General features: G+C 42.4%; 3 protein-coding genes across 5 annotated transcripts; 2 read left to right on the top strand and 1 right to left on the bottom strand.

Annotated features, from left to right (window-relative positions):
• The first annotated feature begins 1,075 nt into the window (after positions 1 to 1,075).
• Positions 1,076 to 5,142, top strand: slc35d2 (solute carrier family 35 member D2). Its single transcript, XM_079270447.1, has 12 exons — positions 1,076 to 1,282; positions 2,049 to 2,082; positions 2,159 to 2,245; positions 2,339 to 2,406; positions 2,507 to 2,578; positions 2,772 to 2,840; positions 2,936 to 3,038; positions 3,565 to 3,657; positions 3,754 to 3,821; positions 3,907 to 3,985; positions 4,289 to 4,371; positions 4,630 to 5,142. Exons 1-12 carry the CDS (start codon positions 1,155 to 1,157, stop codon positions 4,745 to 4,747), a joined length of 1,002 nt encoding a protein of 333 aa, XP_079126573.1. The 5' UTR covers positions 1,076 to 1,154; the 3' UTR covers positions 4,748 to 5,142.
• Positions 5,143 to 5,171: 29 nt separating this feature from the next.
• znf367 (zinc finger protein 367) lies at positions 5,172 to 10,141 on the bottom strand. Its single transcript, XM_079270448.1, has 5 exons — positions 9,650 to 10,141; positions 8,754 to 8,904; positions 8,350 to 8,469; positions 7,380 to 7,518; positions 5,172 to 7,253 (listed from the first exon to the last, which is right to left on the bottom strand). The coding sequence occupies exons 1-5, from the start codon at positions 9,926 to 9,928 to the stop codon at positions 6,995 to 6,997; spliced, it is 948 nt and encodes a 315-aa protein (XP_079126574.1). The 5' UTR covers positions 9,929 to 10,141; the 3' UTR covers positions 5,172 to 6,994.
• Positions 10,142 to 13,241: 3,100 nt separating this feature from the next.
• LOC306778935 (intracellular hyaluronan-binding protein 4-like) lies at positions 13,242 to 17,256 on the top strand. 3 transcript variants are annotated; one of them, XM_079270678.1, is made up of 9 exons: positions 13,242 to 13,315; positions 13,424 to 13,649; positions 14,317 to 14,464; positions 14,977 to 15,126; positions 15,221 to 15,292; positions 15,374 to 15,457; positions 15,775 to 15,949; positions 16,605 to 16,787; positions 17,075 to 17,256. In XM_079270678.1, exons 2-9 carry the CDS (start codon positions 13,430 to 13,432, stop codon positions 17,138 to 17,140), a joined length of 1,098 nt encoding a protein of 365 aa, XP_079126804.1. In that variant the 5' UTR covers positions 13,242 to 13,315; positions 13,424 to 13,429; the 3' UTR covers positions 17,141 to 17,256. The 3 variants fall into 3 exon arrangements, with proteins under 3 accessions (XP_079126804.1, XP_079126803.1, XP_079126805.1); XM_079270677.1 differs by having other exon boundaries at positions 13,252 to 13,649; XM_079270679.1 differs by lacking the exon at positions 15,374 to 15,457 and having other exon boundaries at positions 13,252 to 13,649.
• The last annotated feature ends 5 nt before the right edge of the window (positions 17,257 to 17,261 follow it).

The following is a 17,261-nucleotide window of genomic DNA, read 5'->3' as shown; positions in this document are numbered from 1 at the left end:
CCTTTTACAGGCTCTGCCTTCACTCAAGGAACAGAATACTGTGGAAAAATAAATATCAGGGCTAACAGTAACAACTCTGCACACACAAATTGTCTTTGATTAAACTATATTACGAACTGTATTGCATTAAACAATGCACTGGTTAATCGAAAAGTTGATTATTGCTGTGTACATGGACAAATCAATATTAAACCACCACATCATACTCCCATCGGACCTGATGTATTTTATTTATATTCATTAGTTTATTGTTCTTCTAATATTACCCTGGTATGTGCTTGCATAATGGACTATAAATAAGAAATGCTTGCATACGGTCATTCTATTACCTTGACTTTTATTTTGAAATATTTTTACTTCCGGGTCACCCGTCTTCAAAAGAAAAAACAAAAGAGAATTATATTTTTTTTAGATTTAGACAACAAAAACGGGGAAACGGCTGTGCTTTTCCGTTTTTGGTTTAAAACGGAATACGAACAAAACGTGGTATTTCTGTATTTTTCGATTAAACAAACTTTTAAAACGTACACGGACCGACCTTAAATAAATAAAATGTCTATCCTCAAGCACTGTTCACAATAACAAAAACCTAAGGTGTCAGTGAGATGTTTCATTTCTGTTTTTGATGTTGTTCTTAAGTCATCTCTGTCAATAGAAAGGATGTGGACTGATTGGATGACTTGTGCCCATCAACAAAATCCTAACATACTTTGACACAACGCTGCATGATGCACATTCCGGGTTCTTAGTTTTGAGCGTTTTGTAAGGGTGGTTGCAAGTACATTTTATTAACTTGAGAACAAAATGTCATCACAGGTCCATACCATTGCTCAGATATACACATAATTAAAGACAATTCATGCCTACTGGACTGCAGAATACTGGTGGGGCCTTTGTTTCAAAACCAACCAAATCTGGACAAATGCTTGTAATTGTAGGCACTGGACAAGCTAGCAGTACATTTCATAGCGTATTTAAATAAAGTTGAGCATCGAGATTGACATCCGCCATGTCTTTTTCTTTTCTTCTTCTATTTTTTTGTTTGTTGGAGAACCAGAACCTCCCACCAAAACCAGGAAGTAGCCGCTTCTCCGCTTCTCCTGTTATCAACACGTCTCTAAAACGCCAAACAGGTGTCTTCATAATATCCGACGATGTCTTCAACCGCCTGCCAAGAACCCGTTCAACACTCCGGAGTGCTCCGGTTTTACTCCGCCGTGTTTTACGCCGGCAGTTCGTTTGTCATCACGGTGGTGAATAAAACGGTGCTCACGAGCTTCAGGTAACGTTACGCGACGCTTTAGTCGCGCTGTCATCAAGTCCGTTATCAGAGGTGGAAGACGTGCGTCGTACGCTGTGTTACATTAGCACGGTGTGTGTGTGTGTGTGTGTGTGTGTGTGTGTGTGGGGGGGGGGGGGGGGGGGGGGGGTATGAAAGTAAAAGTCATGCATTTAAATGTGTTGCTAACTATTGCCATCACAACATATTCTTCTTAAAGTAAATGTAAATAGGGGCCCGCTCATTGTGCACAATAATGTTATTACTGGATTATATTCATGCATTAGGCTAATGTGTACGTCACTTTAATGGTGCAGGTGGAGCGAATTGAATATTGAATATTTTGAATATGAATATCATGCAAACTAACTAGTAAGCGAAGGCTTCAGATAAATGTGCACAAGGGAACATTACTGATGATATGTTCTGGGCCCAACGGTCCCAATATTCTACAACCTAAACCAAACCAAGATACACCCCACACAAGCTGGAAAACCCCCACTTGTAGATCGTCAACCACTCAAAACAAGGTTCATTTCCTGGAAGTGCTCACCAGCTTGGCACAAAGGACAGACAAACCTCATGTCCTGTGTTTTTTGATTCTGTAGTGGCGTAAAGAGAAAATGGAAGTATTTAAGTTGAGTACCTCACAAGTGTACTTAAGCACAGTATTTGCAAAGTAAAAGCCCTCACACACAGAGGAAGCTTATGACAATAAATCATTATTGAATCACACTAGGCTTTAACTGTGTATGTGTTGGTTTTGCAGGTTTCCCTCCTACATGTGTTTGGGAATTGGACAGGTAAGTTGTCCAGTTGTGTGTGCGTGTGTGTGTGTGTGCGTGTGTTTGTGTTTCACAGTCACTTTGGTGCTTTCAGATGGTCGCCACTCTTGTTGTCCTTTATGCTGCCAAAATGAGCAAAACAGTCCAGTTTCAAGATTTCGACAGAAGTATTCCCTTAAAAGTAAGGATTTCTTATTTCTTAGAAAAAAAAATCGAAATATATTCATCTTAATTTACTTGCTAAAATATTGTTCCCCTTGTGTTTCCTTGCCAGATTTTCCCCCTTCCTTTGCTGTATGTTGGGAACCATATAACAGGACTGGCCAGCACCAAGAAACTCAGGTTGATCCCATTTGGTTGTTGTCTAAACAAAGCAGGTTGAGTCCTTAAGGCTGTCTGTGCTCATTCATGTGGTTTTCCTAATTTTTATTTTATTTTACAGTTTACCCATGTTTACAGTATTACGCAAATTCACCATATTGATGACGATGGTCTTGGAAGTATATATACTAAGGTGAGGCATATCTCTGATTTATATATTGCTGTTAGAGCTTTGAAACAAATGACCTCATCAGAATTGTGACACAACTGGACTGAAAGTACTGCGCGCTATATATCACGAGGCAAGTCTTACAGGTCTATCAAACAAGGTGGGAGCTTTGGGAGTTTTGATCTGAATGTTTCGGTCTTCCCTTTTTTTTCCCCAGAAAAACATTCCCAAAGAGCCTTGTGTACAGTGTTGTGGCCATAGTCCTTGGTGCCATGGTTGCTGCGAGGTACGGATATTCTTTTGTTTTTGTCTTGGATTTGTTTACGTATCACGTAAGAACTGAACACCTTTGCTGTCCCTCCGCCCCTTCCTCTCCTCTAGTTCAGACCTGGCCTTTGATGTGGAGGCTTACTCTTTCATCCTGCTCAACGATGCCTTCACTGCTGCCAGCGGCGTGTACACCAAGCAGAAACTTGGCACTGAGGTAACATTCTGGGCAAACAGACACTATCTGGACTGCATTTTACTTGTAGTTTCACCACAGTCTGTGTAGGTGAGGTTAACTGCTTTATCTTGAATTGAATTGTGATAATGTGGTAGGATGTAGAAGATCGTGTTGCTGCATAGTTGTCTTACCAAAGGAAGATAGGAAGTTAAACTTGTTTTTTTCCGGGAAACAATGGGTTTGGACCGTTTATATGTCCTTCGATTTGTAACTCCTGCATGGTAAGGTGTGAGCGACGGTGACGGCTTTGGTCAGCCACCCTTTAAGTAAACAGGATTTAGAACACACGGGATTACATCATCTCCACAGTAGCATAAACACCCAAAATACCAGCAACCTTTTTGACCATCGTGACTTTAGATGCCGACAGCCGTCGGCTTGTTCGGCTTATAGAAGTCAAATGTGAAGAATTGTTAATATTTCAACATTCAACATGCAGTAAAAGTAGGTTTGCTGTTTGTTACACATGCAAGTGTCTTAATACGTTGTTCTTTTGTTTGTTCAGGGCCTTGGGAAGTATGGTGTCTTATTTTACAATGCACTAATCATTGTCATCCCCACTCTCTTGGCAAGTGCGGTTACTGGAGATTTACACAAGGTACAGACGGTAACTGTGATCCAGTGGGTTATTTCTGGGTGTTTGTGCCACAAACTTTTTCCTGCCTGACACAAGTTTTGTGTTTTGATTTCACAGGCAATCACATTTGAGGACTGGCTTGAAGGAACTTTTATTTTTTGTTTCCTCATGTCGTGCTTCATGGGGTATGTCACAACGTTATACATTTTTTTTAAAGAATTCCATAGGTCATGACCGCCTCACCCTAGTCAGCTTTGTGTTGTTTTTCAGGTTCGTGCTGATGTATTCCATAGTCCTGTGCAGCTATTATAACTCAGCACTTACTACAACAGTAGTGGGGGCAATAAAGGTAAGAACACGCCGACGACGATACCATTTAGAGAGTGGAAAGCACAGGCTCTGCATATCTCCTCCAAGATTGCCTAACCCTCCAAATTCATGACTTTACCAATAGACAATGCTTAAAGTTCGAACCTGTATGTGGATCTGCATTTTACATCACACTGCACACTGTAAATCAATTAACAGATACAGAACCTAAGACAACCTCCTTGTTGGGGGTAACTTGTGTGTTTTCTCTGTGTCCGATTTCTGCTAACAAGATTATCACTAACCTGCATAATCCTTTTAAAAAAAAATGTTTTTTTTTAAGAACGTGGCAGTAGCTTATATCGGCATCTTTGTGGGCGGAGACTACCTGTTCTCTTGGACCAACTTCCTAGGCCTCAGCATTTGGTAAGAGTTTATATTTTTATTCTGTTCTTTTTTTATGACATGTTTTGTTAAATGTCGTTACAAACTGTACTTGGCTACAACTGAAAATTTACATTTCTTACTATGTTTGATTTTCTAGTCTTTTAAGAGCAGCTTTGTGAAATGTATTTCCATACTCCAAGCCTGTGCAAAGCATCTATGAATGACAGTTTATGGTCTTGCCGGGCACATTGTTTTCTAGGGCCACACGATTCATTTCTTTCATTGTTTGCGTTGCAGCATGTCGGGCGGACTAATGTACTCGTATCTCATCTTTAACCACAAATCATCCGGGAGTAACGCAGAAGGAGCACAAGAGCTGAAGATTCAACAGGGAAGTGCACTGCAAACTAAATGAAGACACTATTTCAGCACTGGGTGGCAATGCTCTGCTCCATATTGGAGCATTATTATTGTTTTTACACTTTTTGTTTTTATGGTAAAGGGACTGTACTTGTACAATGCTTTTCTAGTCTTCCCACCACTCAAAGTGCTTTAACACTACATGTCATCATTCATATGATGGCAGGGGCTACCATGCAAGGTGCCACCTGCCCATCAGGACCATCGAACATTCAGAACCTTAAAGGGAGCAATCTGGGTTTAAGAGTCTTGCCCAAGGACACATCGACACGGACTTGCGGAGCCGGGGATCAAACTGCCGATCCTCTGCTCAGGACGATCCCATCAATGAACTGATTGTTTATAAAGCCATTGATGCAATACTGCGTTAATTTCACTTCTAAATCACAACTGAATAAATTGACAAAGACGTTGAATTTCTGGGTCAGGTTCAGTGAGTGTTTATTGAAAACCAACAATTGTAACAGTGTGGACAGCCTGTCAGAGGAATCTTACCCTTTTCTTTAAACACATGTGTAATTAAATGTCTACTAAGCAAGCAGGATCACTCTACACATGTCACACACATGAAAACTGTTGAGGGGGGTGTTAGCGGAGGGGAAAACTAAAATTCAACTTCAAAGCTCTCCCGTAAATCGTGCACACTCGAATATTCTAACAAACACAATGTGTGTATATATATATATATTAAATGCCATAATCTTCTCAAACCACAAAATAGACTACGGGTTAGAAATGCTTCAAAATATACTATACTTGGGTAAAAATAAATCATTTGGTGTTTTGATTATCAACATTTCGCTGGCCTTCCAGTTTCACTGTAACTCCACACTTTGTAAATCAAACATCACAGCTAGAGTGACAGGGCAGTTATGAGAGGCTTCATACAGTGTTGAAGGATGTAGTGTTGCTTAAAAAAATGTAAAAAAAATGAAGGAAAATCACCCGGCACTACAAAACACCTGTGCTGTTTCCTTGGACACGTACAACAAATCTATTCTTCAGTGCATTGCAAGCTTAATCCAAGACTTAAGGGGTGTAAGTGCTGAATATCAATAAACGGGTAGTCTACGTTTATGTGATTTATTCTATGGTTTTAAAACTTTGCTGATTTTTTTTGTCCGCTTGTGCCAGAAAAAAAAGATTCCAGGGCTGTCAAAAAGCAACAGAATGAGCCAGGAAGACAAGAATAAAGTACGGTGAAATAAATATCATAATTTACGCTTCTGAAATGAGATGACAGATGCATCACACACTACTGTGATGCTGTGCCCGTATCGTAACTGGTCTCGCACCTTTTAATATAAAAGGTGATCGACATCCATTGTGAAAATAAATCTCCCGTCTGGTTGGAAAACAACTTAAAGGTCAGCATGTTTTTAACCCACGATTCTTGTATCTATGTGGGAAACGGCTGTTCAAATGGAAATATGGCAAGTCTTTGAAAAAGGGACTCTGGGCCTTTTTAAAATTGTAGATCACTGAACTAAATCTGTAAGTATCGTATGTCACAATAAAGTGGTGGAGCTTCCAGAAAGCTTCCAGACGAGAGCTCTGGATTAGGCTTGCAATGATCACCTCTCATTCACACATTAAAAAAAACCCGACCATGTCAGCTCGCCGGACTCTTGTCTCCTCTTAGTCCGCCTACGCACGAGTGCTTTACAACACTTGGAGATGAAACCTGCGAGCATGATGAGAGGCCATCTTGACAGTTGGAATGCGACTTAACACTTCCTATGTTTGACCACACCCTGTATCGTTCTCTCCGTCCGCGCTTAATCCATATATACACCAGTCACACACACTCCGTTACACTCTCAATACACTCAAAAAGAACTCGTTACCCTTCAAAGTGCAAACACAACAAATTAAAACATTATTGGTACTCTTTCTTGTGCCTTCAGAAGACAGGAGAAAAAGAGACATTCTTCATATGGTCAAATCTACAATTATAGCAGCCTAAAAGAAGGATAAAATGGAAGCTGAATAAGGTGCTTTAGCTTGTGCCTTCCTGGTGCTGGGGGGGGGGGGGGTTGTGCATAACACGGATCTCAGGCCAATTCGGCTCGCTCTCAAAAGTCTGATTTCACAACTTGATGGAATAAACTAAACTAGCTATAGTTCTGCGTTGATGAACACTTTCTAGCTACAGCACATACTGCAGGAAGGCGAGGTTGGGGATGGAGATATGGGGGACGGGGAATGGGGGGTCCCGGATCAGGAAGTGGGGGCTGGGTGTTCAGGGAGACAGGTTGTTGGCCAGCTCAATGAGTGCCAGTGCACCGTGGAGACGCTCCCGTTGCTCCTGGAGGCGGCGCTTCGCGGCTCCTCCCTGGCCGCCCTTCTCGTCCTCGGCCTTCTCCTCGTCGTCGCCGTTCTCCTCGTCAGACTGGAGGAACTCCATGGGATCCTGCTGCTCCTGGTCCTCGGATCGCGCCTTGCCCTGTGGCTTCCCCTTGGTGGTTAGGGGGGCACGCTGCTCACGAGTTTGCCAGTACCTGCGAGGACCGAGAAGAGTGGGTAAGCATAAAATGCCATCGACTGCACGTTATGAGTTCTACTATTCCTGCTTTATAGAACAGATCGTCTCCGCTCAGGTCACCGGTCCTGTTGCGTTCACTTACTTTGCCAGCCACTCTGCCACAGCCTTGTTATCCACAGACTGAGCCTTCCCCTGGCCCTCCTTTGGTTCCTCTCTCTTCAGGCGGGAGAACGGATGCTTGGGACAGTGACGGTTGGCGTGTGTGAACCGATTGCCACATCCTGAGAGAGAGAGAGAGAGCGAGAGAGAGCAGCAGGTATTTAGTAAATGCAGTAAGGTAGGGGTGTAACGGTTCACAAAATTCACAGTTGGGTTCGGTACGATACAGTGGAGCCACGGTTCAGTACGTTTCTGTACAGTAGAAAACTATAAATGCCAGAGAAATGTACTTGATTTTAAAATATATTTATTCATCAACTAACATCATAACCTTATTCTTTGACTTTGAACAATGATGGAACTATACCTGAGTGACTCATCTTCTGGGGTGTCTTCTTAGCAACACATAAGCATAAAAAACAAAAACTGCTCCTTAATGTTATGTAGTATTGTTACTTACATCTTGCTTACATCTTGTATTGTTACTTACATCTTGCAAAAGAGATTTTTAATCTCAATGGGACTACGTGGTTCAATAAAGGTTTAAAAAAAAAAAAAAAAATGTTTTATTTTTATTTTTTTCAAACGTATTCGTGAGCCTCGTACCGAACGGTTCAATACGAATACGCGTACCGTTACACCCCTACAGTAAGGCCATGTTATTCTGTGACTTTAGAACAGCCAAGATACAGCTGTTATGAAAAGCGGTATCATATTTTCTATTTATAAAAATATGATACGGTGATGTTCAGCTCGTACATTTGTTTTAGTTTATTGGGTACTTTCCAAATAAACTCGGACAGTAAAACGCTCCAGTCGGTCACACTAACTGAGCCACGTTTCATGCCGCTGGAAAACACCTAAAAGTATCTAAAAGTAAAAGGTCACGAAACGTTGACTCTGCTGTTTGGTAGAATAACATTACTTCACTAACACTACATTCAGCTCAATACCTTTCTCCGAGCAGACGAAGGGTTTCTCCCCAGTGTGCAGCCGCTGATGCGTCTTCAGCTGACCACTCTGGACAAACGCCTTCCCACAATTCGGGTAGTCACACAGGTAGGGCCTCTCTCCTGCAGGGGGGGGGGGGGGGGGTATTGTTCAGTATTGTCATAGTTTGAAAGTTCATCATTACACAGTGCCTCTAATATGACACACACACATACAGTGCACCATTTTTTTTAAATAGGCACTGGGAGGTCAATTGTCGTCCTCTTTCACAGACCAAGCACAGCTGTGCCCCTTCATGTTCCAGCATGTTCGTGTCACATCTGGTTAGACGGGTGTTCACGTGACCATCCCTGGGACAGAATATAGAATCTCAGTGCGTCCACCTCGTCTCATGGTAATGCCTCACCTGTGTGTGTCCTCTTGTGAGCCTGAAGCGACTTCTCTCTGGGAAACACCCGGTTGCAGATGTTGCAGCGAATGTGGCTGGACGAAGTCTCCCCCTCGTTTATGAGCTCCCGGACAGTGTCGGCCCGCGGACGCCCTCTGCGGATGCCATCCTGACAGAAAGAATGCACCAAACTCTGACATGGTCCTTTTTAGAACAGCAACAATCAGCAGATGCTGAGCATATACATGTTTTCGTACTTCTATGATTTACTAAATTTACAAGAGCGTACTGTAATCTGACACATCGTGGTCATAATACTTACTACACATGTACATCTGTATTTGTTATACTAAAGAAACATTCTGTAACGTTATACATTCGTTCAACCAGCGTTTTGTATTTCATACAGTGCACACATCATGTCATCATTCATAATTTCCTTCGCTGAGCTCACGTGTTCCACTCTGCAGCAGGACGCACGTTTTGTCCATTATAATTCATTCACATCCGGTTACACTTTTGGCGCGCGACTAGACGCCATGTATGAGCAGCTGCTCCAGAACCAGGAAGTAATTGGGGTTTAAAATCCACCATATCACACCCTATTGCGCGGGCGATTTTTTAAATGACTCTCCACTCCGGCCGTATAATGTCCCCGTTTTAAGTAGACATTTAACAGTTATTTACATATATATTCTATAACGACTGTTTGGAATAGTTTGTGTATGTTAAACATGTCAATAGCACCCTGCACGCGCTCTTTTCTTTCTGTTATTATAAGTAGTCATATGTGTTAGGCCTGTAACTTACAGTTGCAGTGTCGTTAACAACCTCAAACTACACAAGAACAGCAGCCCAAGTCGGTCTGTGTCACATCATCTGTCACACTAACACGTTTTACAGTCTGAACATACCCTGATCTGGTCAGGTGTAGGGTCCGTGTCCGTTTCCCTGGCCGTCTGGGTCCCGGTCGGTGACGACGCCCCGCTAAACGAGCCCGGGCTCAGAGTCACATTGTGGGCGTTCTCGCCCCATTTCCACGGGTAGACCATGAAGTCGCTGAAACCGGGACTCGTCGGCGTCAGGGCCTCCGCTTTCCTCGGTTTGATCGGCGTGGTCTTAATAACGGACACCAAAACTCTTTTTGGAGAGTCGTTGCAGAAAACAACGTGCGGCTGCTTGTTTTCGGCCATCGTACGGATGTCAAAACTCCAGCAAAGGCAAGCAAAAACTGTAAAAGTATTAAATCTAGTTGATTATTGAAAAAAAATGAATGAGTAAAAGTCATAAATAGATATCCTTTTCAGTCTGGAGTGAATACGTCCTTCATTTCCGAAAAGGCTCGGATCGTTGGTCACTAAAAAGTATCCACGAGAGAGACAGTTTGATATGAAGATGATGGTAAGTTCCCTTCTTCTCGTCTGAACTGACCTGTGTGCGCCCACAGGAGCGTTGTCCCGCGTTGCAAAATCGCGCCTGAGCAGTTGACTGACCAATCGGTGGCAGGGATCCGATCCCACGTGTCACAAGTAACCAATGGCAGCAGCCACACGGATCCACCTCGCAGACTCGCGGGCCAATATGCAGGACAGAGAGCGGTGTAAGTGCGATGATTGGTCGAGACGTTCTTATCCAATGAGGTTCAAACACTTGACCCGCGCTCTCGCACGCTGACATCAAGATTGGCCAATGAAGACGAGCAGAGCGCGCGGTGGGCCGCGCCGGAGCCAATGAGAGCGAAGGGCGGTTCATTTTACATTGCAGAGGAGCAGATGGCTCTTTCCCGCGCTGAGGAGTCTGTTTATGTTATTACGTTTTTGGTAAATTTAAAGGGAAAGGAAACGGTGGCCCAGAGGCGCAAAAGTTACGTAATACTTTTAGGGCGGACATACTTGAACAAAGGGTGTACTGTGTGTGAGGAAGAGCAATAGAAACCAACAGTTATTTGAAAATGTGTTCGTGTTTTAATTTTAGGAGAACATTTGAATTTAACCCTAACTTTTCTCTCTTCCATGATGTATCAAAATGTTTTTCACAAGTCTATCTGCTTACAAAATGGGATTATCAAAAGTGAATTCAAGACTTTAATTAATGATGCAAAAAATGATTCACTTTTTGGTTCACTGGCATTGTTGGAGATATTACATCCAAATGAGTTTCATTTTAATGTAGAGTTAACGAGTCAGAAAACATGCCCATATATAGGCTTTAGCTGAAATGAAGTCATAGTGTCCTATGAGCTGCAAAATAAGCCTTTCTGTTTGTCTTTATGTGCCTGTCCCATTGCTGTCAGTCTGTTTGTGTCCCTTACTTGTTATCTTAAAAAGGCTATCTAAATATATCCTACTGCACTGTACAATGTGTCTTTAAACGTAAAAACCTGGGAAGAAGTTTGGTTTACAACATTCAAAAAATGTAAAATTAAACTAACATAATCAAAAGGATGTGAAGAAGCAGGCTAACAGTTTTGACGTTAAACTACATTTGTCAATGTATTGAGGTGCAGATATATGCGACCTACTGTCTGGTGTGGACTTTCTTGTAATGCCCTGGTAATACTCATAGACTATGGTAAGTGTGATTGCGCCAGTTTGCCCTCAGTCCAGAGAACAAAGTAGTAGAGCTCAACCAAGGACTTGTTATTAACACATCCATGGTGTGCTTTTTGATTGTTTGTTAAATGGATCCAATCTGGCAGAAACTACAAAAAGAAACGACTCACACCCTTTCCTCATCCTCTCCTCTGCCAGAAGGCTGCGTCGCCGGGAGTAGAGCCTGTGGCAGCTTCTGGAGACGGCGACAGTTAGCAGTTAGCTTGAATTCAGTCATTGCGAACCCCAAAACCGTGGGTTTGGGGTTGTAACCACCGGTGCTGGGGTTCGCGATGGCTGAATCTGAGTTGGGTGTCCGTCTCTCGGTGCTGCAGACGAAGGTGCGGGTCGTTTTCTTGTTTCTGCAACTTTGGATTTAGTCCAACAAACAAACTATCAAAGTGAACACGCCCGAACAGCCCCCGGTTAGTGGCACAAACACATTAATGGCTACCTTAAACTACAGGCCACATGTGAAGATTATGAGATAACAGAGTTATTTTGACTGTCTCACACAGTTTCAGCAATTTGGTTGAATTTGGCATCCTTTTGACCTGGTGTTAGAAGTTGTTTGTTTTTTTATTTCCTGATTTCTGTTGATTTTTATTGTATGGTCTCTGTAGTAAGGGTAAACTGCTGCCCCCTATTTCTTTGGAGCAGGTGGCTCTTCATTGCACCTTTAAAACACAAGCACTTTGATTCTATTCAACCTAACAATTGTAATTGAAACTGCCTGAGGCCATACTCTACGCTCTTTCTAGTTGTATATTATGAATTTGAATGGGGTAGGCCAACCCCCTTGTGTATGGTTGAGACTGTAGTTGTCCCCGGTTGACATCACAGATTTGTACTTTCTATTATGACCACTAGAGGCTAAGTTTCATTTTGTCAAATATGACTCAACCCATGACAGTTACTCAGCTTCTCGTGTTTGAGGTGTTGATCTAATTGTATTGCTACACTACATGAATGAGTAGGCATACATTCATAGGGTTATGTTATAAATACCAGTTGAATGGTCATCTATCTAATGATACATGAAGGGGAATTAGGTTCTGCATGCCCGAGCAAAGAACAGTATTTAAAGTTCATGAATAGTTTGGGAATTTTCACAGATCGACACAGTTTAGTGCAAGTTGTACTTTACTGTACTCGACTTTAATGGAACTCCCTTCTGAACGAGCCCTGACATGGAAAAGTACCAAACACAGCTGAGTTCAATACTCAATCAAACCACTCCGTAAATTAAATCAGACCCACCTTACAATGTGGGTTATTTCGTGTGGAAAGTTTAGTCATGTACGTTAATGTCATACTGGGAAAAAAAAGAGTCAATAGTTTAGCTTAAGCTATCAAATGTAAACTCAAAAGGTTATGGTTAATTAGAGTTATCAACTTTTGTCAGAGTAAAATACTATGACAAAGGGTAGATTATGGTTTTAATTGTCAAACCGTTAGCGTTAGATTTGAATATTAAGAGGTAGCTAACGTCACCGTTTACCTCCGCTGAGACATGTGCGTGATATTCTCATATTTTACGAACGTCGTGTTTCGGGGGTGACGTTACTCTTATTTTTAGAGACACGTTAAGCAACGAGCTCTTCTGAAGTGGCTGGTGTTATTAATGTAGCTAACGTTAGATACGTTTATCACTTCAAAATGTTTATCTTCTAAAATCAAAAGTTATTTTTATTAATCGTTGATGAATACAATCCCCTGATACATGAGTTCCTGTGCCAATACAGGCATCAGGACCTGACTAAACAGAATAATCCACCATTATTGAAGGAGGATTTGAGCCATGTAAATACAATGCATATTGATTAGTGAATAGCCAATTGATGAGCACGTGGGCGTGGTGTCGCGTGTCTCCACAGGTGTAAACATTTCAAATTGTCGACAAACTGCAGTGGGTATTTGTTTGGATGTTCACCGAGACAGAACGCTACCATCCCCAGCTCTGTTCTGGTGTAGCTGGGCACGAAAACGGTCGTTTCTCGAGTCTTGTCTTTGCTGTGTTAAATGTTATTTGTGAGATATGCATTTGAAGGAGGTTTTCGGCCTTTGATCTGTGTCCTTTCTCCTCATCAAACACAGGCTAACATGCTCCCGGAGGCTTACGGGTGCGTTGTGGCGAACAGGTATGGGGATCTCCTGGATGACGAGGCCGACCCTTTCGACTTAATCAGCAAAGTGGAACAGGAGACGAAGGAGAAGAAGAAGAAAAAGAAGCAAGAAGGCAAAGAGAAGAAAGCTGGTCAGAAGGAATCGCAGAAGGACAGGCGCCTTCCCTTTGCGTTGGAAGTTCAAGACCCGGCTGCAGGTCAGCTAACCTGCTTGGTGACACTATCGTTAACGCACAACAGCCAAACCATTCTGCGAGTATTTCTGGATTGGATAGCCCAGGCTTTGTCAGCTGCTGCTGCTGATGCAAAGTCAGCTCTGCTGCTGAGCACATGTGTATGATGTCTCGGTTTCCACCCGTTATCTGACTTTATCCTCATTTTATAGCACATTAAAATATGCATTTAAATGCATTATTTTATTCCTGACACGAGAACCAGACATCCAGTAAAAAGTGTTTTTAAAAAGTTTAGCTAAGTGCAGTTATTTTTTATTTTTTTGCATCATTGGTTTGGTTTTTACGTTCTTTCCTTTGTATTGGATGACGGTTACTTGCATTGTGAAGATGTTTTCAGTTTATCTATGTGTATCGTATCCGTCCCTAACAGATACATTGGGATTGGGAAATGTTTTTTAATCAGGGATAACAACTACCTGATACCTGGGAGATTTAAATCAACATTTTTAATGCTATTATGAACTATAATTTGTTGCGATTCATAGATTATTGGTTGAAATGAGAGTACTGATGCTTGATTTTAATTTTTTTTCTGACCACGTATTTGATCATCTCATATATTCATCTCATTAGCAAACGCATGCAGTGAGACAACTGAATATCTCACTACCTCACTCTGTTTCCTCAGTCCGTCAGCAGCAGCATCAGGCACTTCCTGGACCAGTGGCTGCGAGGGGAGATGTTAGAGAGGAGGCTCATGGGGTCATAAAGAGAGCTATCTTTGGGGAGCGTTGGGCCAACAAAGAGGACTATCCACAGGAGTTTTCCATCTCCAGGTATGTGTTCTCATACCAACTGAGGCTACAACTCTCCATGGTTGGTTTCTCTGATGGGATAAAAATGTGTCCATATTATGTCCCCTGTAAAATGTTATGTTTCACTCCCATCAACTACAAATGTAGAGTTTCATACAGTTGGAGACACGATTTGAATATGCATTTTCCCAAACTAAGTAATTATTTAAAATCAAGGCTGCAACTTTTGTAAGAGGAAGTGACACATTCTCCCACTTAAACAAAACGAGAAGTTCATGAGTAATAAAATGCACTGTTTTTATATTCAAAGCAGTAAGGGGTTTTGCTGCTACCGTCTTGCCTGGTCTGGTTTGACCAGTAACTTGTGATCGGTACTGTTGGCTGACATTTTAGAATTCACCGTTGTCCTGTAATTGTCACTGATTAAGTAATAATAGCATGTACTTTTAAAACCCAGTGACAAAGTCCATAATACTTTGAAAAGTAGAAGCTGTTGCAGGAATAAAGTGAGTTTTATTTTGATTGGTCCCCAGGCCTTCCTATAATGCAGACTCTGACTTCAGGGGCAGAGGGGGGAACAGAGGGGGGAACAGAGGGGGGAACAGAGGGGGGAGAGGATACTCAAGGAACTCTGACAACTTCGACCTGAGGGGCAAGAGAGAATATGATCGACAAAGTGGAACGTAAGCCTTTTTGTTCATGTAGCATTCCATTTAAAAAGTCTTTATTTCTCTCATAATAGTTTATTCACAATTTTTGTGCAAACATGCATTGCAGAGGTATCTCTCCTGAGGAAAAGAGGGGAGGCAGAGGACCCTGGAACTGGGGCAGTGTTGAAGATTATGCAAGGTAAGTACAGTTTCACCAACCACATGTCAATAACAACGATCAATCCTAGGCACAGTACAGATGTTCTTTTGTGTCCCTTAGAAGTGAGTCAATGGAGGTGATCTCCGCTGCTACCGTCAAATCTGAGAAGCCCCAAACACGTGCGGAGGAAGAGAATCAGAATCGGTGAGGGAAGTGTACATAAGCATCTCTTTAAAATTACATCAGTGCCACGTCACCTGGTTCAGTCGCAGTTTAATCAGTCAACAGGGGCCGTTCGATCAGCCCCGTTATTCGATTAGGCGACTAATCGGGTGTTTTGTCTTTAGGAGACATATGGCTGCCATGTTTTTGTGGTTACATTGTTAGTTATAAGTTTGCAACAATGTCAACATTTTTATTTTGCCCTTTTTTGCAAGGATACATTAAACGCATTGAGGTAGTGTCACACCAGATGAAAATAAAGTGGACTGACGGTCGTGGTCTATCCCCAATTATGATAGGGCAATGGAAGAAGAGGATGGGGAAGTGCTGGTCCAGGTTGCCATGGAGATGACCCTGGACGAGTGGAAGGCCGTGCAGGAGACCAGTCGTCCCAAGGCCAAGTTTAACATCCGAAAATCTGAGCACAAGATTCCCTCCAAAGCCAAGGTCATCCACCAATCAAAGCACACGGAGGTGAGGATGTGAAGCCCTTTATTGCATCTGTTCAGAAGAAAATGCCGCCCTGATCAAAGTGGAGTTTTTTTGGGGGGGGGGGGGTTTGCTGCGTCATCAAATCATCGTGGTGATAGTCAAATGTAACTAGTCATTGAAAGAACGCATTGTTTTTGTTAATATAAATTTTTGAGTATGTTTAGATATACAAATCACTCCAAGTCTTAGCATTTTGCAGTACCTCCCCACCACACTAGATGGTGCTGTGGCCAGTGTTTGAGAAGCGCTTCCCTGTCTGAGGTCCACCCACTTCACTAAATCTTGTGGAACTGAACTGGGGAAGTTATCTTTTGACAGTATGTTGACATCACACCAGCAACATTACTACAGTTCCAATGTTTGTATCTGTAGAATATGTCAGACATCCAGGAAGTTGATGTTCATGTAACTCAAAAAGCTCTTGAGGGTCTTTCTGTGGACAATCTCTTCATTTGTTAACAGGACTGTATAATTTATGGAGCCGTGTAAGTCGTAATAAAACATTCTGGCCATTATGAAAGGCAACCTTTATGTTGGAAGAACAGCCGGTCTGTGTGAACAGATGCAGCAGTTCAGCCGGCGCATGCAGTGTGAACTGGGTGTTGGACTATATTTAGTATATACCGCCAATCTTCAGAATGTGAAGGAGGGGACTGTGGAAGAAGTGGAGGATGAAGGACACTGCCTCCGCAGGTCTGTGAATGACATCACTTCCCTTCTGGAGATCAACTTCGGGAGCCTTGGACGTCCCAGTCGGGGAAGGGGAGCACGAGGTGGCCCGACTAACCGCCCAGAGAGAGCCAGACCCATACTGGAGAGGGTATGTACTCTATTACTGGCTCACAGATAGTCTTTTTATTAATGATGTATTATAATAACCGACCATTCAGACACTGAATTAGTGCGGGTGTTGGTAACTCCACCATACCGGTTATTATAGATGGATGCTCACTTTGACATCTGTATGTCAGCGTTGTCTTATTTACTGAAGGGATTGCATTTGTTTGGGACATTCAATTTGCTCATGAGACGACCAACTACAATCAAGCAGAATATTAGAAGCAGATTGATTTTTGTACATGTTTCTAATATCTGTTCTCCCGTCAGGAGGAGGATCTGGCTCCAAACCCAGACGACCCAGAAGACTTCCCAGCACTATCGGCAGGAAGATAACTGAATTCACTTCTCGTTGACCTCCTGTGGGGAAATAGGTTGCACTTGACACTTCATGTTTCTGCGGTTCTTGAGGTGTGGGTTCTGTTGCACTAAAGACTGTTCTACATTTGACTCCTGC

Source organism: Melanostigma gelatinosum (assembly GCF_949748355.1).
Source record: "Melanostigma gelatinosum genome assembly, chromosome: 6".
Taxonomy (NCBI): domain Eukaryota; kingdom Metazoa; phylum Chordata; class Actinopteri; order Perciformes; family Zoarcidae; genus Melanostigma; species Melanostigma gelatinosum.
The sequence above is the reverse complement of the archived record's forward strand: the minus strand, read 5'-3'. Positions and strand labels throughout refer to the sequence as shown.

Coding starts and splice junctions, on each gene's coding strand:
- znf367 (XM_079270448.1), bottom strand. CDS start 9,928: ATGGCCGAAAACAAGCAGCCGCACGTTGTTTTCTGCAACGACTCTCCA. Junction 7,519..8,349: donor CTTCGTCTGCTCGGAGAAAG/GTATTGAGCTGA, acceptor TCTCTCTCTCAG/GATGTGGCAATCGGTTCACA. Junction 7,254..7,379: donor GTGGCAGAGTGGCTGGCAAA/GTAAGTGAACGC, acceptor CGGTCCTCGCAG/GTACTGGCAAACTCGTGAGC.
- LOC306778935 (XM_079270677.1), top strand. CDS start 13,349: ATGTTATTTGTGAGATATGCATTTGAAGGAGGTTTTCGGCCTTTGATC. Junction 15,127..15,220: donor TATGATCGACAAAGTGGAAC/GTAAGCCTTTTT, acceptor CATGCATTGCAG/AGGTATCTCTCCTGAGGAAA. Junction 16,788..17,074: donor CCAGACCCATACTGGAGAGG/GTATGTACTCTA, acceptor TTCTCCCGTCAG/GAGGAGGATCTGGCTCCAAA.
- slc35d2 (XM_079270447.1), top strand. CDS start 1,155: ATGTCTTCAACCGCCTGCCAAGAACCCGTTCAACACTCCGGAGTGCTC. Junction 2,841..2,935: donor GGTGCCATGGTTGCTGCGAG/GTACGGATATTC, acceptor CCTCTCCTCTAG/TTCAGACCTGGCCTTTGATG. Junction 3,986..4,288: donor CAGTAGTGGGGGCAATAAAG/GTAAGAACACGC, acceptor TTTTTTTTTAAG/AACGTGGCAGTAGCTTATAT.